This window comes from Baudoinia panamericana (assembly GCF_000338955.1).
Source record: "Baudoinia panamericana UAMH 10762 unplaced genomic scaffold BAUCOscaffold_14, whole genome shotgun sequence".
NCBI lineage: Eukaryota > Fungi > Ascomycota > Dothideomycetes > Mycosphaerellales > Teratosphaeriaceae > Baudoinia > Baudoinia panamericana.
In genome coordinates, this window is record NW_006911270.1 from 1,017,722 (window position 1) to 1,041,718 (window position 23,997).

Consider the following 23,997-nt stretch of genomic DNA (forward strand, 5'->3'; position numbering starts at 1 on the left):
GCGCATAGTCGTAAAGCATGCCCTCCAGCCTCATTCGCAACTCTTAGTGTTTACTCAACAAGCGATCGGCCATGCTCACGCTCTAATCCAACGATTGCGCAAGCACAATAAGACTGAACCTCAACTCCCCACCACCCGCCTCCTCCTCCCTCTTCAAGAACGCCCTTACACCCTTATTCAAAGCCGTCTCACTCAACACATCCTCCTCCGCATCCAGTGTGCCGCGATCTAGCGGCCCCTTCCTCCTCCCATCCATCTCATACAAATGCCCATCCTTCTCACTCTTAACAAAACACACATAATGCAAGTCCACATCATCTTCCGCGGCAGGTGCAGCCGTATCCCCAATCACCGCTGCTTCAGCGTGCGCAGACTCCAATGCGTCCGAGTGCTCTACCAACTCTGCTCGTTGACGAGGTTTGAGCGGTACAGCCTCTTCGATTAATTTATCCAGCTGACTGCCACCTTGCACAAATGCTCGCGCGGGCCCATTCGAGACACCATGCAGCAATCCCATTAGCCCACACGCATTCCGTATCGTCTGCTTATACCACACCACCTTCTCTCCTGCCCCACTGCCCTCGTACTCCGGCAGATCTTTATCCTCAGCGTGTCGGAACTTCTCGTATGTGTCGCTTACGGGAAAGACGAGGAGGAGCGCGTAGGCTGGTCGAGGGACGAAGGCGAGGAGGTCTGGGTCGTCGATGCTAAAGACGTCGTGGAATTGGAGGGTTGGGGAGAGGCCGAGCTTGTGGAGGAGGGTGCTCATTACTTCGGGGTTGTTCTCTGCAATGGTTGTGCCTGAGTTGGGATTGCTTCCTATCAAGTGAAGGGTGGACACTCACCCAGCGGTATGAAGTGCTTTGGTTTCGTGGCTGCCGGCGCCACTGAGGTGCCATGAGGATCGATCTTCACCTGCTCCGTGGACGCCATCTTGGTCGGCTCAGCAGTCGTGCTAGCGCTATCGAAGAAGCACCCGTACACAGTGACAGCGGCGAGAAGGGCGTGTAGTAGAGTGAGGCTAAACGATGAATTAACATACGAGGAAGCGGAAGTGTATGAGAGAGGGCCAACCCCACTATACGCCAAGACAAGCGTGACTACCGCTTTGGGAAGCCAAATGACGTGAAGGTGGAAGAGCACTTATGGACGGCATTGGCTGCCAGAAACTGTGTAATGCAGCGTAGTTTTTCGACGATCTATCAATGCTTGCTGTGCGTTGCTCGCTCAATACTATCGAGGCGCCTTCGGTTCACCACCGGCAGATCTCGTCGAACCCGTGAAATAGAAGCCTCGCCACTACTTCGTCCCATTCTGCTTGGCGCCCGACGACGCCTGCAGCTTCTCCAGAAACTCCTTCGGCGGCTCCTGCCTATAGCCTTGCGGGTTATTCTCCGTCCAACGCCACAGATCCGCACAAGCCTCCTCAAGCGTATGCTCAGCTTTCCAGCCGAGCTCCTTGTTCGCTCGACTTGGGTTCGCTGTCAGATCAAGCACATCGCCTGCACGCCTGCCGACAACCTCGTATGGCAGGTCGCGGCCTACCGCGGCGGAGAATGCCTTGATCATGTCGAAGACGGTGCTACCTTTACCCGTACCGAGGTTCCATGCCCGCACGCCGGGATGGTGGGTGCGGAGATGGTCGAGAGCGACAGTGTGGCCGCGTGCGAGATCGAGGATGTGGATGTAGTCACGGATGGCCGTTCCATCCTTCGAAGCATAGTCGTCGCCGAAGACGAGCAGTTTCGGCCGCTTGCCTACGGCAACCTGAGCTAGCAGCGGGAGGAGGTTGTACGGCACACCTTGCGGATCCTCGCCCATAATACCACTTGGATGGCTTCCAGCAGGGTTGAAGTAGCGGAGTAGCGCGGCATTGAAGGCTTCGCCACTCTTGCCTGCCTTCTTGGCGTTGGTGCGCTCGGCATTGATGTGGTCAGTGATCATGGTCTCGACTGCGAACTTGGTGTTGCCGTAGGGGTTCGTGGGTCCTAGCGGGCACTCTTCGGGTATTGGTATCATGTTCTCGAAGCGGGTTGCATCTCCGTAGACTGTGGCTGAAGACGAGAAGACGATGTTGGTCACATTGTGCCGCTGCATGGACTTGAGCAGGCATAGCGTGCCGTAGACGTTGACACGGTAGTACTCCAACGGTATCTCGCCAGACTCGCCGACAGCCTGCAGACAGTCTCAGTACATGTCGTAGTTAACGGTATGTGGCGGTCTAGCCTACCTTCAGCGCAGCAAAGTGAATAACATTGTCGATCTTGGGGTGCTTGTCGAAAACTTCGTCAAGCTTCTTCTCGTCGGTGATGTCGCATTGGTAGTAGTCAGGCCGCTTGCCACTGATGAGCTCTATCCGCCGTATCACTTCAGCGCTGGAGTTGTAGAGGTTGTCGAGAATGACGACATCGTAGTCGGCCTCGAGTAGAGCAAGGGCGGTGAAGGACCCGATGTACCCAGTGCCGCTGCGGACTTATCAGTATGGTTCGCTCTCGAAGGGAATGGTAGCGGTCAACGCTGTCTCGGATTGCTTCGTCGACCGCGGAGGCTAACGGCAGCCTACATGTGAGACACTGCACCTACCCGGTTACTAAGACAGAGCCTTTCGCCATGGCTCTTCTGTTTGTTGATAGTGCTAACCAAACCTTTCTTTTTCCTCGCCTTGTCAGTGGAGCGAACACGATCAGTATATATATTGATGGCTCCCACAGTCACACAAAGTGCAACTTGAGGACTGCCGCGGTGGAGGGACGAAGTGGGCCGGTGTGATCCGCTGTGTATGCAGGTACAAGGTGTAGCTAACTTCAAGCAGGCATGCTGGTTCGTTCCGTCCACGTTCTCTTGGCGGTCTAGCTGTAAGGCTGAGACATCAAACCCTCCACATCCCGTTGCTAAGACGGCCGCATACAACCGCAGCCTATACGCCTGCTCTACTTCCATCAACGCAAGCGTTTTCATCATTTGTGCGTCTTATACACCGCGCTACAAATCACGGAAGGTTTGTAATGCACAGTCGGCATTGAGGTCGTACTCCGCGCTCACGGGAGGCTCGCTGCGGCTCGGAGGCGGGATGCATTAGCGGGATCGCACCGGCGCGCGACATCACTGCATCAACAATGTCCGCAAACAGTGGAATGTGAATGTGAAGTTTGCCCCCTTCACGGGCTTACATCAGCACAAGCAAACTTCACAGAGCCCGGCAGTAATGCGCAGACGCTTGGCGAAGGGTGAAATTGCGCGGTGGGTGAACTCGAGGAGGAAACGACAATAGCACGCGGCGTGAACCTATTGTGAATGCATTGACCGGCCACGAAACTACCTTCCACTTGAACCCGAACTTGAACTTGAACTTGAACTTGGACTTGAACTTGGACATCAAGACACGCTCAGCTTCTATACCATCATCAACGTCAATTAGGTGCTTCATTATTGGCACCATTCAGACCCTCTCCGCACCGCAGCAATATGCCGCCACGCGTGTCTCAGACACCAGGTCCAGTCACCCGCGCTCGTGCTTCGAGGCAAAACACACCGCAGCCGGCCGGCACCAACCCTTCTGGCCCAAGGCCTAGAGGCACAGCAGTCCCGTCACTCACGGTAGGCCAAAGCTTCGCATACGGCTCCTCCGGAAAAGCCATCCTCCGTGGCCAGGTAGCGACAGAAGGCACGGATCTGACGTCCGTCCTACAGAACGCCAGAGCCCACAACCACCTCCCAGCGGCAGATACGGCCGTTGAGGACGTCATTGGCAACACAGCACCCTCTGGCGGCGACCATGCAACGGAGATGGCGCGCAATAGCACTGCCATTGACGCCAGGGCTGAGTACGAGCGCGTACCAATCCCACCACCACCGAGCGACCTGGAGGTGACGGCGCACGCGTTGCCCCGTTACTTCGAGCAAGCGCTTGGGGATTTGGAAAAGAAACTCTGGCCGCTCACGCGCATCGCCCTCTGGCTGCTCGCCTTTTCCGCTTTCCTCTTGTTCGCTGGCTACGTTCTCGTCTACAGTCTCGTCATCCCAATGCGCTGGTTTCCGATAGGGGACCGTATTCTCTATGCAGTGCATCGGGAACTGGAGATCCATCCATACAGCCTTCCTCCAGGCGAGCTTGAGAAACTTTGGCTTCATTTCCGTTCCCAGGAGCTCTTAGCCGACCGCATCCATGTGAACAACCTGACGCAGGACCGAATCAACATGGCGCAATTCGGGATGCTGCAAGTGCTCAGCGACAGGTACGATCGCTTGGAAGGCAGGGTAACTTCGCTGGAAAAGACCGTCTTCGAGCACGATGAGACGCTTCGTCTGCTAGAGAACCTCCTTCCGACCCAATTGGCTGTTACCCAAGTCGATGGGAAGCTCACGATCCCCCAAGGCTACTGGTCTGCCCTCCTGGAAGTCCTCGCTAGTCCGGACTCGGCACCGATGTGGAACGCATTTCTCAAAGCCAATGAGCACAATCTCCAGCATCTATGGGATGCTGAAGTAGCTAGCAAAATCGACGACCTAGCTGGGAGCAAGCTCGTGGTCTCTAGGCAAGAATTCACTCAAGCTATGGCGGAGAACAAGGCTTGGTTCTCCGAGCACTTTAGCGAAGAGATGCGTAGGTTCAAGATCTTCGCGGCCACTCAAGCCGAGCAAGCAGTGAAGGAAGCTCTCCCGCGCGCGCGCGATCTCATCTTCTCACAGCACGAACTCGCAACCCTCGCCATCGCTAACTCCTGGCGCAACGCCGAAGAAGCCAGGCGTGAAGTCAACTTCTTCGCCACCGGCCTGGGCGCCCGCATCGACGTCTTCCAGACCTCCAAGACCTGGGTCAAGCCGCAGGCGAAGTGGTACCAAGTCGGCACAAGACCACATCCACCCGTTGTCGCTCTGCAGCGCTGGGAAGAAGCTTCGGATTGCTGGTGCGCGTCTCCATCGACTGACCTCGGTAAGGCCCAGATCACGGTCATGCTGCCGCACGCTATCTACGCTTCTCGCCTCGTTATCGAGCATATTCCGTCGCAGGGCACGCTTAACATCTCCTCTGCGCCCTACATCGTCGAGATCTGGCAGGTTCCAAGCAATATGACTGCTAAGCAGGCTAAGAAGAAGATTGACAATGCGAAGGATAGCTGGAGGGAGGGTGATGTTGAGCTACGCAAGAAGGGTCCCAGCAGCGCGCACGTCGCTATTGGAGCGGGCAGATACGACATCCACACGCTCAGCAATGTGCAGAGCATTCCGATGTTTGTGAACTTGGAGGATGCGGGTGTGCCCTCGAAGAAGTTTACCATTAGGATCACGGAGAATTGGGGTGGGCTGTCTACGTGTATCTACCGTCTGCGCATGACCGGCCAGCGGGTGGAGGAGTAGGAGCATGGAGAGAGTCTTGGCGCTGTGCTTGGCGCGGCTCTGGCGCTTATTTGTGGCGAAGATACCCATACCTTGAAAGGCATCATTGGCTGGCCTTTCCAATATCATAACCATTTCATCAGGTACTTCTTCCCTACACAATGCTTTGTGCTACGAGAAGCTCAAAACCGAATGTCGATGCCGGGATACGTGGACCTATCAGAGACGGAAGCACCTCACCGGAATGCCGTGCTGATGCGCAGTCGTGCAGCTCGCTTAAAGAGCATGCAAGCGGCTGCGCCTCGGCGGCCTCACCTGCGCCTGGACTTGTGAAACATCGTCGCATCGCTACCTAGTTCGAATTACGGTCTTGAACTGAAAGTGAACTGTCAAGTGTCCAGACGCAGTGTAAGAAGCGCACTTTCGCCATTTGAACTTCTCCTGTTAATCTCTGCCGACCCGCACGGAAATGACAAGGCTCGCTGTCTGGAGCAAGGCTGGTGATATTGAACTTCATGTTGCGCTCCGGAAGCCCAGTTAGGTGACCCAAAGACAGTACCAACAGTCGGACCCTGTCCTGGTGGAGTCATGATATGTCAGCCATGCGTTGAAGCGCTCTCTACGGCCATGAGACCTGACACCCTGGATGGAGGGGACTACGAATTTACTGTGTTCAAACAGGAAGCCCGGCAAGGCTGCTTGATATGCTGGGACTAGAAATCCGAGGCCAAGTGGCATGATCGAAGGTATCTAAGAACTTGGCGCATGAGTAGACGGTGCTCTGAGGCAGCTATGTATGATCCCTGCGGGAAAGATTCCCGAGGACTCTCAATACATGAGCTCACGCTCGGAGTTGCCAATCTCAGTGCTCGAGCATTAGAAGATTGCTCTTCAGGCGGATCCGGAATGCTCGACCTTGCGGCTCACTGGTTGGCAAAGTGTCGTGCTGATCATACTCAGTGCTCGAAAGTACCAAACAAATCATGGTACCCAACTCGTCTGCTAGACATTCGGAGTGAAGCGGTGCGGTTGATCGAGACAGCGACAGAGCCACCTAAAGGACCGTACGCGACATTAAGTCATTGTTGGGGCCAGCGCGAGTAAACCGTCTTAACAGAGCAAACAAAGGCTGAATTCTTGCACGGACGACCTTTGCACGACTTTCCACCGACCCACCGCGAAGCCTTACTCGCTGCCAAGTATCTAGGGATTGACTATGTCTGGATTGACTGCTATTGCATTCTACAGTCCGAAGATCACGGCGCTGCAGCTGGAGACAAAGCTTATGAGCTTAGCCAGATGCAACATGTATATGCCAACAGCATGCTGAACATTGGTGCTACAGGTGCCGAAGATGCATATAGCGGCTGCTCTGGAGTCCGTTATCGTGATGGAGGACCTGAACGCGTACGGATTGAAAATAAGATCTATCAGATCACGGATAAGTGTGAGAAAGACCCGTCCATGGACCTCTATAAGCATGCGAAGCTTTTCACCAGAGGTTGGGTAATGCAAGAGCGACTCCTCGCGCCCAGGATGTTACACTTGGCTGGGTCGCAAACCTTCTGGGAATGCTCGGAGACGCGATTTGCTAATGCCCGGTTCCCTGGCGGCTTAGAACAGACCGCATATCCGTCCTCCCCCGGATATCCGTTCTGCCTCCAGATTGGTAATTTTCCTCCGAGCCTTCATCCATTACTTGCATCCCTGGAATCACTGGAATGGAACCGTCTTTGGCGAGGCGTGGTTGAGAGATACTCGTGCTTAGCTTTATCCCACGTGCATGAGGACAAATTTGCAGCGATCGGTGCTGTCGCTGAGAGACTAGCTAAGCTGAATAACGACGTATACATCGCCGGTCTGTTTAAGCGATTTTTCTGCGCCGACCTTTGTTGGTCCAACGAATTTGGAGCACCACGAGCCAAGCGGTGGCGAGCCCCATCTTGGAGCTGGGCATCTGTGTGTGGCCCAGTCCGGTTCTTGAAGTACACACCAACAGCTCAACATCTTGCAACACTCGAAGAATACTCCATCGTACCCGACAGCCCGGATAATCCCTGTGGCGCTCTGATTGACGCAAGTGTCATTATGCACGGGGTCTTGTTGCCGGGACAGGTGATACGGAAATGGCGTGAGCAATACTTCTCCTTCCGGATATCGATACAAGAGACGCAGAGGTCTGCAGTGGTTGGCGATGGCAACCATGGTAATTGTAAGCAAGATGTCCGACCGCACGCAGTCAGCGCTGAGCCCGAAGACTGGACGGTCAAAGCCACCCTTGAACTGGACGCCACATCACCGCAGAATGATGGCATGGCTTACCTGCTCCCGTTGTTATACGAGGGGAAGTTGACGGCGGAGCAGATAACGAATGGATTTGAGCACGACCTTGACATTGGTAGAAATCACTTCGATGGCCTTGTCCTCGCTCGCGATGGCAATGACAGCTATCGTCGTTGTGGCTACTTCCATTCAACAGAGGAGGGCACGCAACATCCGTTCATGGATGCGTACTGCCGTACTGCCAAACAGCACGTGAAGCTGGTGTAGCTGTCCCGATTGCGACCTGCACCGCACGCGCCGTAGGAGTACGCCAGCTCTGCCCTGAGTCTCGGAAAGTCTGTTGACGGGTGCTTCTGGAGTTCGGAAGAGCATAGTGGTGGGTTGAGTGTCCCGATGGTGTCTTGAAGACAGAGGTCGCTATGGTGCCTGCCTGCATCACGTGCTATGGCTGGGAGAATTGGATTCAGCGCTTCTTTCGGACCTTTGTCGTGCCGCTACCTCCACTGTCTCCACCCCCAACTTTGTCCCGCTCAACCTTCCATGCTCTCTGCTCAGCCAACATCTCGTCGTCCTCCTCCTCCTCCCCACTACCCTCTCCCACCATCTCAGCGTCGCCACCATCCCTTCTCCCATCCTTCTTTACAACTCCAGCCGCACTCCTTTCAGGCAATGCCCCCGCCCTCCTAGCCTCCTCCTCCCACCCCTTCATCTCCACCTCATCAAACTCCTCCCTCCGCTCAATCCACCGCTCCTGCACATCTCTCACATCCATCTTTCCCGCCCACTGCTCGCTCATCGCCTGCGCCCACACGCTCGCCTCATCCTCCACCGTCTTTCCCACCTCGTCTGTGCCTCGCGTGCCCGTGAAGACGTAGCCGCTTGCGCGGTCGAGGGCGGCGAGGAGGGAAGCCATGGAAGCGCGGTCTTCGACTGCTAGGGTTTCGAAACCCACTAGGCCGAAGCTGGAGATTAGCTCGATGAGGGCTTCGTTTAGGCGCTGCCACTTCGAGTCCGCATCTGGATTGGCGGTTGGATTTTCGGCGGCGAGAGTGGGGAGGAGATAGTGCAGGTCTTGGACCTCTGTGTAAAAGTCGAGGTTGAAGGGCAAGTCGGCGCCGCCGAGGGAGGCGAGGTTGTCGATCTTGGTCAAGACGTTGACTGTTAGAACTCTATCAGTCGCTGTCCCAGTCATGCCTGGGTGCTGTAGAGATTGCTTACCAATAGGGTACGGTAGGTGTAGCATGCCTCTCACGCACAGCAAGAGGCTGCTAAGATAGAGACTCGGTCTAGTCAGGACGACCGAGTCGAGGAGTTGGACGACCACGATCTACTGTTTCGTCAGTCAGCGACGTCTTCCACATCCACACATAAGCTAGGTGTGAAACATACACGCCATCCCACTTTCTCTAGTCTTTGCAGTATCCTTGGCAAAGCCATATGATGCTGCATCAACTCCGGCTGCCCCGGCGGATCTAGCACCACCGTCTCCTCACAGTCTTTCATCTTCTCTTCCAACCAATCGATATTGGCTTCCACCTCCTCCATCGCCCATAGCACACCGCCGTTGGGCCCCAACTCCTCGCGCTCCATCACCTCCTCCACGGAGACGAGGTCACGGACATCAAAGGCGGGGTCGTAGGGGATATTATCGTTAGCCGGGTCTAGGTTGGCAACAGAGCATGGGCGGGCGATGGCGGTCATGAATTGTTGTAGGCCGTTGGTTAAGGTGGACTTGCCGGATCCTGGAGGACCGATGGGGAGGATGAGGGTGCGCATATCGGGTGCTGCTGCTGCCTCATCGCTCGCCTGGGTTCAAGTGAGTTGGAAGGACGAGAAGATCATGCGTTGTTAGAGATGCATTCACTTCACGAGGTAGAATAGTAAGAAGTGGGGCGGAAAAAGCCGAGGATGCTCCGAACAACTTGCTCTCGAACAGAAGATGGAAGACCGATCACTTGACCAAAGACATCGCCTCGCCACAGTGACTACGTATGACTGGAGCCAGCCCTCACAGGCGTTGATGGTCTCGTATGCACAATGCTATAGGGAACGCTAACCAAAAACTTCCATCAAGAAGTCATACCGAATCCGCAGCCCCATATGGCGCGCCCTTGTGGTAAGGCTATGGCACTTATCCGACAGTATCTCGCCCACGACTGGCGCACCGCAGTACTACTCGTAAGGTAATATTAGCATGGTACTTATATCTGTCGAACATGTTGGCGAGCAGAGCAACCTACAAACACAACAACTCTCCTCTCCTGTGTCCCGCTAGCAACCATCTCATCAAAATGCTTATCAAGTATCTTGTCGAAGTCTGGTCGCCCGAAATGTGACGGTTGCTTAAGCCCAGTCAACGCTGAGTACGGCGCAGCATCCGTTCTGTAGCTGTCGAGCAAGTAACGGAAGATGTGCGTGGAAATGTTCTTGCGCTTGGCGGTGATGTGGGTGTTAATGTGGAGCTCGAGTATGTCTTTGGTGTCTTCTTGTGGCTGCGCGCCATCAATGGCGCGGTTGAGGAGGTCGGAGAACCAAAGGAGGTTGTTCTTTTCGCGGACCGTCCAGTGGAAGTCCACTCTGCGGCGCGAAGTCCGTTGATCGGAGGGGGTGGTGTCTTGTGAGTCCTTCGCTTTGATGGTGTCGGATTCACCTGCTTGCGAGCGGCGCCTTGATAGTGAGCGTGACCGGCGGCGCTCTGCCCAAGGATCACGACGCTCATCCTCGTGCTGTTCTAGATCGGTCAGGATGGCAGCGAAGGGCGTGATGCCGATCCCACCACCCACCACGATTGCATAATCGTAATCGTAGAAGCGCTGAGCTGGTGCGCCAAAGGGTCCATCTGCGCCGACGCATATGTCTTCGTTCTCGGGCAGAACATCGCTGAGGGCATTGGTCCAGTCGCCATCAAGTTTGATATGGACCTGCAACTCATCGCCTTGACAGGATGAGATCGTGAACGGATGCCACTGGAATACGGATACCTGCGGTACTTGCAACAAGATGTACTGGCCAGCAGAGTACCGCCAATCGCGACCACGCGGATGTCTGCACGTTACTAGCACGGTGTGGTCGTCAAGCATCCTGACTCGAGCCGGTACCCGCATGAAGCCTCTAATGAGTCTGTGCAGTCGCTCGCCAAGGACCAAGAGTGTCGGAAACGCCAGCCAGTAGCCCAGCATAGGGGCTTGCAGTAACGCCGCCGTCCCGTGAGCGCAGAGTAAGCCGATCATGGGGAACATAAGCAGGTGTCCCATCTGGAAGATCTCGTACATGCGCTTGCGAATTACAGGCATGCTAAGTAGCGTGATCGTCCAGAACAACCCAAGCGCTACAATCCCGGACCAGCCGGGCAGACTGCGAACGTAAGCTACGTATGGTCTGGGAACAGCATCTGGCCCCAGTATCTGTGCTACAGCCTGTTGTCGTGATGGCCGAGAGCCAGTCAGAAAGCTCCCCGTCAAGTGCCCAATAGCGTGCAAGCTGGCGAAGAACAAGCCTACGAGACTCATCTTGATATGGAACGACTGACTCCGGTCCCAGTCAACAAACCGACTAACCCAGTAGCTGCGACGTAGAAGCGTCGCAAAGTGCCGGCTCATGCTGAGTAGCATGAAGAACAGGGTCGGATACAGCACGCCGGCGCAGACTTTGGCAATAACCACGCCCCAGCCTAGCGCAGCCCGCACTTCCATGTTCAGGAGGTAGGAGATCAGCTGCCACAGACCGAAAGCGAGCTGCAGCGCGATCACGAACGCCAGAAAGCACAAGCGCGGCCCATGAACGGCCAAGTACGCCCGAATGTGTCGACGCCTAGGCATCTGGCGCAATTGGGTGGCATCTCCGTCGCTATTATGGTCATCGGTGGCGGTCTGGCGTTGGCTCGGTACTTCCCACGCCTTTACACGAGCGGCGAAAGCGTGGCGATCGACCTTCGCGCCGCAGTCCGGCATTAGCGCGCAGAGGAAGGCATGTAAGCCGTTGCCGGGGTGACAGTCTTCTTCACCCTTCTCGACATCTCGTCGCGAAGGGTGGTTGAGATGGTGTCGCTTTGGCTCGGGTGCTAGTTCTTCATGGACTTGGTGTAGCTTTGCTTCGATCTCTGCGAAGGTGACATAGCCGTCCTTGTCGGTGTCCAAATCGTTGAAGAAAGAAGTAATTTCCTCGTCAGTCAACGGGTCGAGCGTGTCATTGGCTTTTGTGATGGGTCCGTCCATCTTGAGCACATTCGCGTGGCAGGAAAGAAGAAGCAGGACGAACGCAACGAATCGCAGACATAGGAGAGAGTGTATGGATTGTTCTTGCCCATCACCTACCTCGCCTAGGCTGGGCGACGCGCAATGGCGACACCCAGTGCTGGTGCTGCTGAACGATTCAGGTCGTAGGTTTATCTTGCCTTCGGCGCGCGGAGTCTAGTGAACGGGTGCCAATGGGATGAGGCTTGGCGAAACTTGGGTGGTTTAGACACGCCTTCGAACTGGATGGCATGGCATGGCACATTGTAATGACTAGGGAGTACTCAACCTCAGGCTCTTCTAGGGGCGATGACAGGTAGCAGCATGCATGCATGTAGGACTGAAGGTGTTGATGCTTGCGAATGGGGGGTTTTTGGGCGGTTGAGTGAGGCTGAACGGCGATGCCTCGGCAAGCGGACGCATAACCGCATTTCATACTGTAGCCACGTCGACTTCACACCGTAAACGCGTAGCTTCTGGCAGCCTTGTGTCCTTTTGAGGCACGATCTCAGACAACAGCCTACCTGTCTCCGGTCGAGCAGGTCCAACGCTAAGGGTTGCTTGCCCACCGCCTCCTTACCTTTTCACGCAAAAGCGCACCGATTAGAGAGCCGCCGCAGACTGGCTTCGTCTCCGTACGGGGTGTCCTTCGTCGTGCAGCGGCGCATTCGCACGGGCGGCTGGTCTTGGTGAGGCCCCAACTAAGGTTACAATCATATTCGCAAGTCCCACTTGTCCAGCCGTCCGCAGAATCTGCTCCACTAGTGCCGCAGCGGTATATGTGTCTTTGGTGGGACCTGACAGACGTGAGGGTCCTTGATTGACATTGTCCGCCAACAGTACACCGACTGACTCCGGTAGATGCTTGGGGTTCGACCGCAGATAACGCATATCCGCATTATTGTCGGAGAGGCTGTGGACAAGGCTTGACAGCATCCTGCAGCAAGTCTTATGGACGTTGAAGTAGCCGAAAGCCAGCTCTCGTGACCCTCCGTGCATTTCAACAGCCATGTGTATCAGGGATGCGCAAAGGTCATTTCGAATCTGACCCGGTCCCTTGCATTCCCAAAGAGGCAGGAGAACATTATCTAGATGTTCCGGCTCGAAGCTCGTCCGACCATCATTGCTACAGAAGCGATTCTTGAAGACCTCGCACACCGGGACGCGTCTCTGCAGCTTCTTAGCATTCCTTGGCGACCCTGCAAGACGGTCTGTTGGACGTTGGTTGCGCGCGAATGATTGTGCGGACACGCCATAGGCGAGAAGGAAATGTTTGAAATAGTCTGCAGGGGAGCACGGCAGGCTGCCGAGAAAGATCTCGGTGATCTCGTGCGCTTTCAAAACATACTCCATGTCGGTCCAGCACTGTTCGAGTATCTGCATTTGGCGCAGAGCATTGTATAAATGTGCTGCCGCTTGGATGCTGAAGAAAGAGTTCGTCAACACGATGGCTCCTTCGTAAGCGACCATTCGAAAGTTGTAGAGGAGAAGACCGCACCAGAGCGGGTCCCTCTTGAGTAGGTGGTACGACTCTATGTGGTCGGAAGCCAGCGGGTCTGCTTGATGGTCCTTTCTGCAGGCATCAACAAGGTCACTCTCCGTCCAGCGCTCAATGAGCTCCGTAGTCTCCCGAAGAGGCTTTTCGTGGAATCCCATATTCCGGTCTGAGGTCTGGTAGTAATGTAGAACGTCGTTAAGCTGCTGGTCATTAAGCGACCTTCATGGCACAGCTGCTCGAACCCCCGGGTGACACTTTTCTGCAGGATGTTGCGCATATCCATGTGTAGCTGTAGGACAAAAGTAACCCAGCATATCCCTTTCTTCTGATCGATCACCTGCCGCAGGCCTCTGCGAAGTTCATGCTGGGCTTGCAGAGAGGAACTATACTTGATTAGAACGTGGAACTCTGGAATGACACCCATCGCCAGCTGGAGGTGCCTGAAACCTCGCTGTCGCCGCATATCAGTATAACGCTCACAGTCCGGCTCGTGGTAAAGCACTGTATTACAAGGCTCTACAATTGGAATGAAATCCGAGGAGTCGTCAAGCAAGTCAGGTATCAGAAGGCTGAAGACAAGACGAGCTGACATCATGCAGAGTGAGGGCATCGAGCTATGCTAGGCTGCTGGTCCGGTAGATAGAGACATGCATGGCAGGGTGCTTCATTCAGGTCTACTCGACCCGGAATCAGCTTGTCGAAGTCGCGTTGTATGCTTCGCATGACGTCGATGGCACTGTTAGTTGTAAGTGATGCAGCCATAGGGTCCAGCTCGCCTTCGAGGTACATCCGCCAGACATGTTGAGCCACTCCACGGAGCCTATGTGCATCGAGAAACAACATGGCTGTCGCAACTCGCACCTCGCCTTCGTTGGTGCTGAGATCCGCGCTATATCGTACTCCGCTCGTGACTGGCTGATTTGATCTTTCGCTGTACTCTACCGAGTCGAAGGGTTCGTCAATGCTGAGATGCTCAAACATGTTGGCCAAATGTGTGTCGGTCGGGCCTTGTGCGGCATTAACACGCGCGGAGGTACCGGACTTCGGCAACAGAGGCTGGAGGATATCTTGTACTTGCTGAAGTACTTGAATGAAGTGGTCGTGACGGCGATCATCTGCAGCCGATGAAGGGTCGATCCGAACCTGACAGTGATATGCCAGATGCCGTGATCTCTCCTTGATGCAAAATTGTAGCACAGACGCAAATGTCTTCGGCTCTTCCAACTCGAGCTTGCGGTTCTTCGCGATCATTGCGCTAGAAGGACAAACTGCTCGATGTTGACGCGATGGATGCGATTAGCGGGTGTCGGAGAATAATTAGGCGTTTTCGATGTTGTCTTTGCAAGCTTTCGTGCTTTGCTTTTCAGTCGAGATGACTTTGGCGCGCTCGGTACGTCGTCTGCGTCGCCAACAGGTAATTCGTGCCCACATCTTTGAGCCGTCGTGACCAGCCAGTTGGCTACGTAGTCTGTATCTGCCTTGTGTCTCTCGTAGCTTGAGTACAGGTGGCCTAGCAGCATGATTCCTGGAGTGTTCTGTACTAAGTGAGGTCATGTGTGAAGGCCAATAGATTCCAATTGACGACAATGTCACAAGGTGACAGACGACAGGGTGTAAAGCGGTTTTATTGCCGTGCTACCATGGCCAAGCTTCATCGACTGCCTTGCCGAACAGCTTCGAATAAGCGCCGACGTATTGCAGAGGCGCCGTTGAGGCGCTTGAGTCTGCAGGTCTGTTAAGCGAGCTGCATCAATGTCTTGTCAGTCCTATTCCAGCTGTGATAGGCTTGTTTGAAATGCAAGTCTGCCTACAGCTTGCTGTCTCTGCTCGTTGTTGCTCCATCACTCTATAGAAGAACAAGCACCTTCCGAATGACCGCCTCAATGCTGGCCTGAACGTTAGCCTCCCCAAGGACGCCATCATCCTCGAACCGCCATGCAACAATGTTATCGGGGCGCACCAAAACCGCTCCTTCTGGGCCCAGCTTACTCTGCTCCCCCCAACTGCCATCTTCAGCCCGCCATCGCCCGTGCAGACCATCGATGAGCACGACGTGCACGAGATCATGCTGAAACCGCTCCCATGCATCTGACATAGCGAACAGGACTAGTTGATCCTGCCTTGTCAGCTCTCGCGTGGACTTCCGTTCGCCGTTTGGTTGAATGAGCCATGCGTGAGGCAGCTGATGACCAGGTAGAGCGCAGGGATGGTAGATGCAAGGCTCCATCTCGCCATTGAATTTTAGCTGCGGGCTTTTGTACGCCTGCTCAGATCCCTTCCTGGCGTACGGCAGCTCGTAATACCATCCCACTTCGGTTCCATGGGCGTAGAATTCCTGTGCAGCGAACGTTAGCACGTTAGCACGTTAGCACCCACGGTATCTCTGCTAAAAGACAAACCACATCAAGAACCTCCAGCGCATCCTTCACCGCCTGTCTCTTCGCCTTTCCTGCCTCCGAGTCATCCGCATCGAAGTATTGATTCATCGCGACCCAGTTCTCCGCTGGTGTCTTCTCAAATGAGACACCCAGAGCCCGGTCAAGCACATCAGGATGTGCGCGCATATTGTACAGCGCATTCCTGGCCACCCGCTCACCTAGGGGCCGCCGCTCGCTGTCGTAACTGGAGAGCAAGCCGTCAAAGTTCTGCTTCGGGTGGCGTAAAGCAAGAGCGAGCTTCCAGACCAAGTTCTGTGCATCTTGAATACCAGTATTCATGCCTAGTGCGCCTTACGGTGGGACTTGGGGTAGAGCATAAGCATTGGCAGCGACATCGATGGAACAATAGCGTACCTCTGTGAGCAGCATCGCCCACCAGGAAGACTTGGCCGCCTTTCGATCGGTATTGCGTGGCTACCTTTGCGTTTACCTGTGCCGGTTATCACATCAACAATGAGCGACACTGTCAATACAACAGTACTACTTACGAACCAATGACTGAGGCTGATTAGCTCGGTCGATAAGTCGGGAATTGCTAACGTTCGATGCAGTCGATCAAGCATGTCCACTTTGGTGAATGGGTGCGCCATCTCATGCGGCAGACGAGCGCACCCGAACATCCACTCCTCCGTCTCTGGTTTCATCGGGTAGCTGCAATATACATCTTCTGTCAGCACGAGCCCTCGTTCTCAAGGGAAGTCTTAGAGTAGCGTACGGTCCGAGATGATAGAGGTAGCCAGTTTTGATACTGCCGCCCATATCTGGATTGATGAACCACGAGATAAAATGACTTTTCATATTGAACTCGCTGATCGGTGCGCGGAAGTGAGCGGCCACCATGTCGACTATGTCACTTTCGCCCCTGTAATGAATGCCGAGTTTGTCTGTCAATGACCGCCCTCCATCGCAACCGAGCACGTAACTACATCGAATCTGGCCGGACTGCTTGCTGATACGATCGTGGAATGACACTGTGACGCCGTCAACGTCCTCGGCTACATCGTCCACTTCATGCGACCAGTAGACACCGCTTGGGTTCAGCTCCTCGGCTCGCTTGCGTAGTATAGGCTCCAGTCGTATCTGAGGCAAGCCCACGTAGCGACATGGACTGGCTTGGGCATATCTCTCTGCGTACGGGCCGCCGCCTGCAGCCACTGTCAGCATGGAGGTACCGTCTGAGCGTCCCCGCGGTGGTGCTGACCCCAAGCGTGCCTTCGGGCGATCTCTCGGCCTTTCGGTCCAAGGCTGGTAAACCACGCAGTCTGTGTACAGCTTTCGACCGGGCCGCTCTGGCGCAGCACTTCCTCGTCGATACCAATCTGCCGGAAGATCTCGACCGTCCGCTGATTGATACCGACCGCTTTTGGATGTATCGCTGTTCCGGGCTGTCGCTCAAAGAGAACGTGTGGGATGTTCTGTAAGGATAAGAGAACGGAGGATGCAAGGCCTACTGGCCCACCACCTACTACGCAGACCGTGGTTTGAGAAGGTAGAGAGCCGTTCATGTTGTCGAGGAAGCCAGGCAAGTGGTGGAAGAAGCTACGATTGAGTGTTCAGAAAAAGACAATGAGCAATGTACTTAGCTGAGTGATATGCAAGTCTCACGCCAAGTGCAGGATCATGGTAAACAAGCCCTAAGAGCTTGATGTGCAACGTCGATCGGTCAATGTGGTACGGGCTAGCGTGGGCCTATGGTTGCAACGGAAGGGAGTATGCAGGCCGAAGGAATACAATAGCAACTTCTCGACGAGATGGCACAGGGCTGATGAGGAAGGATAGAGAGCGAAGGATGACGGTTACCGGTGAGGACGGTTTGGCTGGAGCGGGACGGAGATGCCTCGGCAACTTGACATCCTTCCTCGATCACACCAACTTCATTTGCATATCACACAAAATCAAGATTGTTCATCTGGTGACTGCTCGTACCGTCACCATGCCAGAGAGTAGTTTGAGCCTGGACCTATCCGCCAAGCGAAAGCGTCGACGTACAGACTATCCACACCGTCTAGACTACCGGACACGATGGGCAGACAACGATATGTTCCACCATCTCAACAATCCAATCTACGGCGTCCTAATCGACAGCATCATCAACGACTACCTCATCAAGCAATGTGGCTACAACACCCGGACCTACCCTCGGATTGCGCTGGTGGCGAGCAGTTACTGCGATTACTTTAGCAGTCCAGCCTATCCGAGTATGCTCGATGTCGGTCTACGAGTGGTTAAACTTGGCAAGAACAGCGTCATGTACGAGTGCGGCATCTTCGAAGAGGGCGACGAGCAAGTCAAGGCTGTAGGCGGCTTCATCCAGATTTGGGTTAAGCGTGAAGACAATCGACCGCCACCTGAAGGTCTCGAGCCGCATGTTAGGAAGCAGCTTGAGCGCCTACTGGAGGGTCCGGATCTCGAAACGAAGCAGCCGAAGCTGTGACGGAGCAAATTCATCCCAGAATATCTGTGACCTCATTTGAGGCAGCTGGAACCACACCGCCGGCTAACTGGCACAAGTAGCCCCCAATCATATGTTACAAATCGATCTCGGTATCATCTACAATCTGCACCTTGACAGTCAGAAGCTTCGGATCCGCACAAGCCTCCATGGCCTGCACCGCCTGCTCCAGCGGGAACGTATGCGTGATCATCGCGTCCAGATTCAGCACGTTTCCGTTCGCCATCGCATTGATACCGGCCGGCCAGGTATCCGAATAGCGATTGATGAACCTCAAATCGATCTCGCCAAAGCTGAGTTGCATGAAGGGCAGATTGTTCATGATCGAGCGTCCGACGCCCACGACCATGACGAGACCGTTTCGTCGGCAGGCGTAAGCAGCCGTGACGACGCTTGATTCGACGCCGGTGCATTCGAGCACTGTGCTGGGCGCATTGTACTCGGTGGGTGAAGGCGTAGCGGTTTCGACAACTCGCGGCCCGCAACCGTAGAGAGCTCGTATCTCTTCGGCGCATTGGATGGGTGTCTTCGACATCTCCACATGGTACGTGATGACGCCTGGCACGAATTTCTGCGCAAACTCTAGCTTGGCCGGGTCGACGTCAGTAATGACAAGCGGCCATGCTCCGGAAGCTCGAGATGCGGCAAGGGCGCAAAGTCCGATTGGCCCAGCGCCACAGATGAGAGCTGGTTTGCCAATGCTGAGCGCGCCGTGACATTGCCGGACTGCGTGGAGGATGACTGAGAGGGGTTCCAGAAGAGCTCCTTGAGCGAAAGACATGCCTGGCAGAAGCTTGTGGCACATGCGGGCATCGTGGGTGACGAAGCGGCGGATCGTTCCAGCGTAGGGGCACATGCCTGCGAACGCTACATATTCGCATCTGCAACATATGTTAGCGTCATGCCCCTACTCAATCTTTTTAAATTACATACAAATTATACTTGCCCCTCTCACAAAGCCAGCACTTCCGACAAGGCACGCCAGGCTCAATCGCCACCCTGTCGCCAGGCACTAGATTGGTGACTTCTGAGCCCACGGCTAGAACGACACCCGCCGGCTCGTGTCCAAGAATGCAAGGACGGTCGACAGCAAGTGGGCCGATGCTGCCTCGATGCCACATATGCATGTCACTTCCGCAAATGCCTGTGCAGCGGACGTGAAGTAGTGCTTCGTGTGGCAGCGGTGTCGGGACTTCGGTATCGCGTAGCTCGATATTGTGTTCTGTGTCGACGTATAGCGCCGGGTTGCCATAACTTGAAAGCTTCTGCACAATGGCAGCTATGTCGGCTTCGTTATTTGTTCGTGGATGCTTGACGCCGGCTCCGTCCGTGGGTGCATTGCCATTAGTTGTCGCTACCGCCATATCTACACGCTTGATAGGACACGCTGTTACGAGATGTCAAAGGTGTCAGAGAGGATGAAGATCTGCACGAGGTTCAGGATGATGCTTCGGGGTGTGAAATGTGTAGACACGGCAACGCTCAAAGTAGGAAGCCGACGGCAGAAGATGAGGAGATCGTGAGCAAGGGGCCGCCGATGCCTAAAGTACATCGACTTTGAGCTCTACTTACGCACGATAGTGAAGCACATATATCGGCTTTGAACTCATCGTTACGAACTCGCCCCATTCGCTAGTGAGCCTTCACATGGGAGTGTATTTCAAAGACGCATGTTAACGGGAGGTGAAGTGCAAAGACTCCAAGGTGCCCGGCCTCATGTCGGGATGCTTCCGCCCGGCCCGAGGCCTGTCAGCATCACGTGAACGGAGACCAGAGACCAGGTACGACATTGCTCTCTTCTTATCCTGTCTGTCGTATATGCATGGAGTTCTCTCGCTATGGGACGCGACGCGTTGTCTTCTTTTCTCATGCATTGATGGGACTCCAGCACGGCAACAGTCTTGTCAACGACGCTGCCACCCACACCAGCGCTCTCTCCATTTGCTCGAGAGGCATATGCTGGTATATGTGTCAATGCACCCGCGAGGGTGGCGTCGGTACCCGTGATAAGTCGTATGCTATCACAGGTTTATCTTCTTGAAGGTAAGCTGTACAACCACTGCCTCCGGTGAAATATAGTGTTTGGGCCATAGAACTACTGGCAGGTTCAGGTCTGCATCGGATTCCGCCGCTGGCCGCTAAGTGCTGGAGTTTCTGGACTCTTTGGCGCTCCGGTCATTGCAACCGCTCTGGCGCCATTGCTACATGTCCTATGTGCTCTCGCAATGCGGCTAATAAATGTGAAAACTTTGGGGTTTGGAGAGTTCTTCGAACCACCAAGATACGTAATCCTGTCGCATCGATGGCAGGCCGACGAGGTGTCGTACGAAGAGTACACCCTCACGCTCCGACCTGCCGACATGCTCACAGGGTGGGATGATCATCAAGTGAACCTCATCCGGCAGAAGTCTGGATATCAAAAGGTGATACACTTCTGCGCGTGGGCGCGCACTTGGGCGAAGTCTGGGAAGAAAAGAAGGCGACAGATCATGGGAGCCATTGAGTGGGTGTGGATTGACACTTGCTGCATTGACAAGCGCAGCAGCTCGGAGCTCTCGGAAGCTATCAACTCGATGTGGACATGGTATAAAGAGTCGGAGATGTGCTGTGTGTATCTGGCCGACGTTGCGGGAGGTTGGACCGACGATGTCGAATCGCTCAGGAGATCGTTGGAAGCGAGTTCGTGGTTCACCCGATCTTGGACTCTGCAAGAGCTGCTCGCACCGGTAGGTTTAGTCTTCTGCGATCGCGACTGGAACACTTTCGAGACACTTGACAGGTCTTCAGAGTCTCGCTCCGACGGTGCCTTGGGGACCAGTATGGAATTCAGCCAAATCCTATCTGATATCACGGGCATCTCTACTACGCACATCATCAGCCCGGGCGTGCACCGGTCGTCCGTTGCAGAGAGGATGAGCTGGGCAGCTAAGCGGCGTGCCACCAGAGAAGAGGATAAAGCATACAGTCTCATGGGTCTGTTCGATGTCAATATGCCGTTGCTTTACGGTGAAGGTCGCAAAGCTTTTCGTCGCCTACAGTGTGAGATCATCAACCAGTCCGAGGACGAGTCAATCTTCGCGTGGCAAGACACCTGTATGGGAAGCCTTGCGAACGAAAACTGTGATCTGCTTACGCACCAATACTGTTTGAGGGCCGGTTTTCTTGCTAGAAGCCCTGAAGACTTTCTCAACTCCGCAGACACTGTGCGCTCATTCGCGAAACGTGTCTATGAGGACGACAATGATGTATTGTCGGAATGGTCGAAGATAACGCATCGAAGCGCGCCGTCCAGAATTACGAGTCGCGGCATTTTGATTACCGGAAGAGTCTATCGCGCACACGACATCAAGACCGGGATTCGACTGTTACTCCTCCCTCTACGATGCTTTACTGTTGATCCCAAGGGCGGAGAGCATCTGTCCTGTCTCGTAATCGACTCTGATAGCGAAGTGACTGTGAGAAGTGATGTCCGCGCAACCAAGACGGACCGGGATACTTACACGGAACGACCTCTGGCGTGTATTGTGGGTGTGAAGCTCGCCGCATGGATAGAGGACGGCAGTCTGATTCTAGGGGACTTCCAGGACTTGCAGATATACCTCGGACTCTGAATTTGCCGGCATGCTTCGGTACAGTATCGGTTGATTGAAACTACAATGTTCTGCGGCGAGAGTGTCAGCACAGAGATATGGTCGCACCCGACCTAAACCACTATATGCAATCGGACTGGTTCATAAAACATCCGACAGAGAAAAACTAAGCTAGCCCGCTTGCCGGCTGGAGGGAGATGTCACCTCGCGAAACCGGATGGCTTACGGATCGGTCTGTATCCCTTACAAGCCTGAAAGCCAAACACACTGCTGAGAAGGTCCGACTAGCCGTGGTTAGGTATTCCACAATGCGAACAGAAGCCCGCGAGGTGGTCAAGGACGTCGCCATACCGTTTGCCCACGCCTACATGAACGCGCTCTTCTTCAATGGCAGGGAACCGAATGATCCTAAGCGTGTGCCATTGGACAGGTCTGAGTTAGCCTGGCGCTATTTCACTGGCTGTCGGCCTGCAGATGCTGCGTCTTCTGCTTGATCGTTCACTAAATCCCTCCTAAGCATGTGGCGCCATGATCCGCCACCGTCAGCTACCCAGACGGTACAGAACTGCGTACCGTGAAACAACACATGCGCCACCGGCTTCACGGTCATCTCGACTCGACGCTGACAAAGACCAAAATCCCAACTTGTTCAACGACGCCGCCGCCGGATACTGATACCACGAAATAGAGCACCGCCAACGCCGCGCTAATCCGGCACCCACCTCATCCACCGTGCTTAGACGAAAGCATGCTCAAGACATGCACGGCAAACGTCTGCCTCCTGCTTTTATGCTTCGCCCTCACCCGACTTCTTCTTCGCCACTTTTCCCTTCCCCTTCAACTCCCCCTCCGCCAACACCCTAACCACAACCCTAATCCTCTCCACCTCCACCTCCTCCCCTTCATCCTGCGCCCCCAATGGCGGACTCAACCCCACCCCCATAAACCTCCCGTCCCCACTAAAGTCCACACACGCCACACTCTCCACCTCCTTGCCGAAATCATAAACCTTGACCCGCTTCTTCGCCTCGCGATCCCAGACGTACACTAACCCGTCTCCACCTCCCGTCGCGAAGGTGCCGTGGAGGGGGTGGAAGGCGAGGGCGTTGAGGGGGTAGACTAGTTCTAGATCTTCTAGATATGCTTTTGAGGGATTCGCTTTTGCTTCCGCGAGTTCGCTCTCCGTGAGTCCCAAGTCCGGATCGGCAGGGTCGGCGATGGATTCATGGACATGTCGGTGACACTTGAAGGCGTAGGTGTCTTTCTGCCGTTCGGGATCGAACCACTCCACCCCGCACCTCCCCTCGATGGAGCCGATCGTGAACCCGGTGTTATCCGGCATACACGCTAGAGCCCTAGTCATGAATTTCAAACTACTCTCGCGCTGTTGCCAGGGTTGGATCCCTTCCTGGATGTCTTCTCGATCCGAAGTGCCGCCGGTCTGCTCGACGAGCATACCCAGAGCGCGCAGGTCGTAGACTGAGACCTTGCGTTCGGCCATTGCGAGGACGGCTTTGTCGACGGAAAGGGAGAGAGCGAAGGGTTTTGCGGAGAGGCGCAGGCGGGTGAAGCGCATATCTTGCTGTGATGACGGATGGATGTGGATGTGGAGAGTTCCGTCCCAGCTGGTGCTTAGTAAGAGGTCTTCTTCCCTGCTGTAGGCAATCTTGTTGCTGGCTGCTTCGTGGGTGGAGAGGACGCGTTGCGAGTCGTCTCCATTCGGATCGTTAGGGTTGGGTAGTGATCGCACGTCGTAGTCCAGTCCGACACAGTAGAGTGAGGAGTCATCCGCGCCCCAGCAGAGATCGAGGACTGGTGCGCGACATTGTATGCGGTGGGAGAAGGCGAAGGGGGTGTCGCTGTCGCTTTCCGCCCGCTTGTAGATGGAGACGGTGCGGTCCCATGAGGCGACGGCGATGTAGGTGGTGGAGGGGGAGAATTGGAGGCTGGAGATGGTGTCGGTCGGAGGGTTGGGGATATCGTGTTGAGCGGAGGTCATTGTTGCTATGGAGTTTGTCAATGGGTATTGATTTCCAATTGATGCAGAGTTGATGTGCATAAACATCGTCGGCCGCTTAACCCCAATTTCGCGATCTCAGCGGCCGCCGACCCCGCAGCCTCGGCTCGCGCAAAAAGTCCGATCGTCGAACAATTTGTTGTGTGCGTG

General features: G+C 54.9%; 13 protein-coding genes across 13 annotated transcripts; 4 read left to right on the top strand and 9 right to left on the bottom strand.

Moving 5' to 3' along the window:
- Positions 1-82: 82 nt before the first annotated feature.
- Positions 83-933, bottom strand: BAUCODRAFT_28183 (uncharacterized protein; the record flags this gene model as incomplete). The annotated part of the gene is made up of 2 exons (XM_007682672.1): positions 83-819; positions 846-933. 2 exons carry the CDS (start codon positions 931-933, stop codon positions 83-85), a joined length of 825 nt encoding a protein of 274 aa, XP_007680862.1.
- Positions 934-1,289: 356 nt separating this feature from the next.
- BAUCODRAFT_39127 (uncharacterized protein) lies at positions 1,290-2,783 on the bottom strand. The gene is made up of 3 exons (XM_007682766.1): positions 2,584-2,783; positions 2,231-2,465; positions 1,290-2,175 (listed from the first exon to the last, which is right to left on the bottom strand). Exons 1-3 carry the CDS (start codon positions 2,610-2,612, stop codon positions 1,300-1,302), a joined length of 1,140 nt encoding a protein of 379 aa, XP_007680956.1. The 5' UTR covers positions 2,613-2,783; the 3' UTR covers positions 1,290-1,299.
- Positions 2,784-4,023: 1,240 nt separating this feature from the next.
- Positions 4,024-5,358, top strand: BAUCODRAFT_79747 (uncharacterized protein; the record flags this gene model as incomplete). The annotated part of the gene is made up of 1 exon (XM_007682891.1): positions 4,024-5,358. The coding sequence occupies one exon, from the start codon at positions 4,024-4,026 to the stop codon at positions 5,356-5,358; it is 1,335 nt and encodes a 444-aa protein (XP_007681081.1).
- Positions 5,359-6,129: 771 nt separating this feature from the next.
- Positions 6,130-7,408, top strand: BAUCODRAFT_28186 (uncharacterized protein; the record flags this gene model as incomplete). Its single annotated transcript, XM_007682673.1, has 3 exons — positions 6,130-6,415; positions 6,455-7,296; positions 7,337-7,408. 3 exons carry the CDS (start codon positions 6,130-6,132, stop codon positions 7,406-7,408), a joined length of 1,200 nt encoding a protein of 399 aa, XP_007680863.1.
- A 577-nt stretch (positions 7,409-7,985) lies between these two features.
- On the bottom strand, positions 7,986-9,542 carry BAUCODRAFT_312741 (uncharacterized protein). The gene is made up of 4 exons (XM_007683122.1): positions 9,010-9,542; positions 8,839-8,947; positions 8,330-8,778; positions 7,986-8,125 (listed from the first exon to the last, which is right to left on the bottom strand). The coding sequence occupies exons 1-4, from the start codon at positions 9,394-9,396 to the stop codon at positions 8,084-8,086; spliced, it is 987 nt and encodes a 328-aa protein (XP_007681312.1). The 5' UTR covers positions 9,397-9,542; the 3' UTR covers positions 7,986-8,083.
- Positions 9,543-9,547: 5 nt separating this feature from the next.
- On the bottom strand, positions 9,548-12,164 carry BAUCODRAFT_117170 (uncharacterized protein). Its single transcript, XM_007683123.1, has 2 exons — positions 9,861-12,164; positions 9,548-9,792 (listed from the first exon to the last, which is right to left on the bottom strand). The coding sequence occupies exons 1-2, from the start codon at positions 11,832-11,834 to the stop codon at positions 9,673-9,675; spliced, it is 2,094 nt and encodes a 697-aa protein (XP_007681313.1). The 5' UTR covers positions 11,835-12,164; the 3' UTR covers positions 9,548-9,672.
- Positions 12,165-12,328: 164 nt separating this feature from the next.
- Positions 12,329-13,599, bottom strand: BAUCODRAFT_39131 (uncharacterized protein). Its single transcript, XM_007682767.1, has one exon. It carries the CDS (start codon positions 13,506-13,508, stop codon positions 12,456-12,458), a length of 1,053 nt encoding a protein of 350 aa, XP_007680957.1. The 5' UTR covers positions 13,509-13,599; the 3' UTR covers positions 12,329-12,455.
- Positions 13,600-13,810: 211 nt separating this feature from the next.
- BAUCODRAFT_39132 (uncharacterized protein) lies at positions 13,811-14,346 on the bottom strand. The gene has a single exon (XM_007682768.1). It carries the CDS (start codon positions 14,329-14,331, stop codon positions 13,942-13,944), a length of 390 nt encoding a protein of 129 aa, XP_007680958.1. The 5' UTR covers positions 14,332-14,346; the 3' UTR covers positions 13,811-13,941.
- Positions 14,347-15,196: 850 nt separating this feature from the next.
- On the bottom strand, positions 15,197-17,293 carry BAUCODRAFT_152326 (uncharacterized protein; the record flags this gene model as incomplete). Its single annotated transcript, XM_007683124.1, has 6 exons — positions 15,197-15,685; positions 15,750-16,078; positions 16,143-16,218; positions 16,277-16,439; positions 16,504-16,933; positions 16,990-17,293. 6 exons carry the CDS (start codon positions 17,291-17,293, stop codon positions 15,197-15,199), a joined length of 1,791 nt encoding a protein of 596 aa, XP_007681314.1.
- Positions 17,294-17,721: 428 nt separating this feature from the next.
- Positions 17,722-18,222, top strand: BAUCODRAFT_152327 (uncharacterized protein; the record flags this gene model as incomplete). The annotated part of the gene is made up of 1 exon (XM_007683125.1): positions 17,722-18,222. One exon carries the CDS (start codon positions 17,722-17,724, stop codon positions 18,220-18,222), a length of 501 nt encoding a protein of 166 aa, XP_007681315.1.
- A 47-nt stretch (positions 18,223-18,269) lies between these two features.
- On the bottom strand, positions 18,270-19,853 carry BAUCODRAFT_312857 (uncharacterized protein). Its single transcript, XM_007683126.1, has 3 exons — positions 19,813-19,853; positions 19,174-19,666; positions 18,270-19,121 (listed from the first exon to the last, which is right to left on the bottom strand). Exons 2-3 carry the CDS (start codon positions 19,602-19,604, stop codon positions 18,317-18,319), a joined length of 1,236 nt encoding a protein of 411 aa, XP_007681316.1. The 5' UTR covers positions 19,605-19,666; positions 19,813-19,853; the 3' UTR covers positions 18,270-18,316.
- A 196-nt stretch (positions 19,854-20,049) lies between these two features.
- Positions 20,050-22,199, top strand: BAUCODRAFT_39136 (uncharacterized protein). The gene is made up of 3 exons (XM_007682769.1): positions 20,050-20,283; positions 20,352-22,062; positions 22,119-22,199. The coding sequence occupies exon 2, from the start codon at positions 20,466-20,468 to the stop codon at positions 21,849-21,851; it is 1,386 nt and encodes a 461-aa protein (XP_007680959.1). The 5' UTR covers positions 20,050-20,283; positions 20,352-20,465; the 3' UTR covers positions 21,852-22,062; positions 22,119-22,199.
- BAUCODRAFT_39139 (uncharacterized protein) lies at positions 22,153-23,852 on the bottom strand. The gene has a single exon (XM_007682770.1). The coding sequence runs from the start codon at positions 23,827-23,829 to the stop codon at positions 22,618-22,620; it is 1,212 nt and encodes a 403-aa protein (XP_007680960.1). The 5' UTR covers positions 23,830-23,852; the 3' UTR covers positions 22,153-22,617.
- Positions 23,853-23,997: the final 145 nt, after the last annotated feature.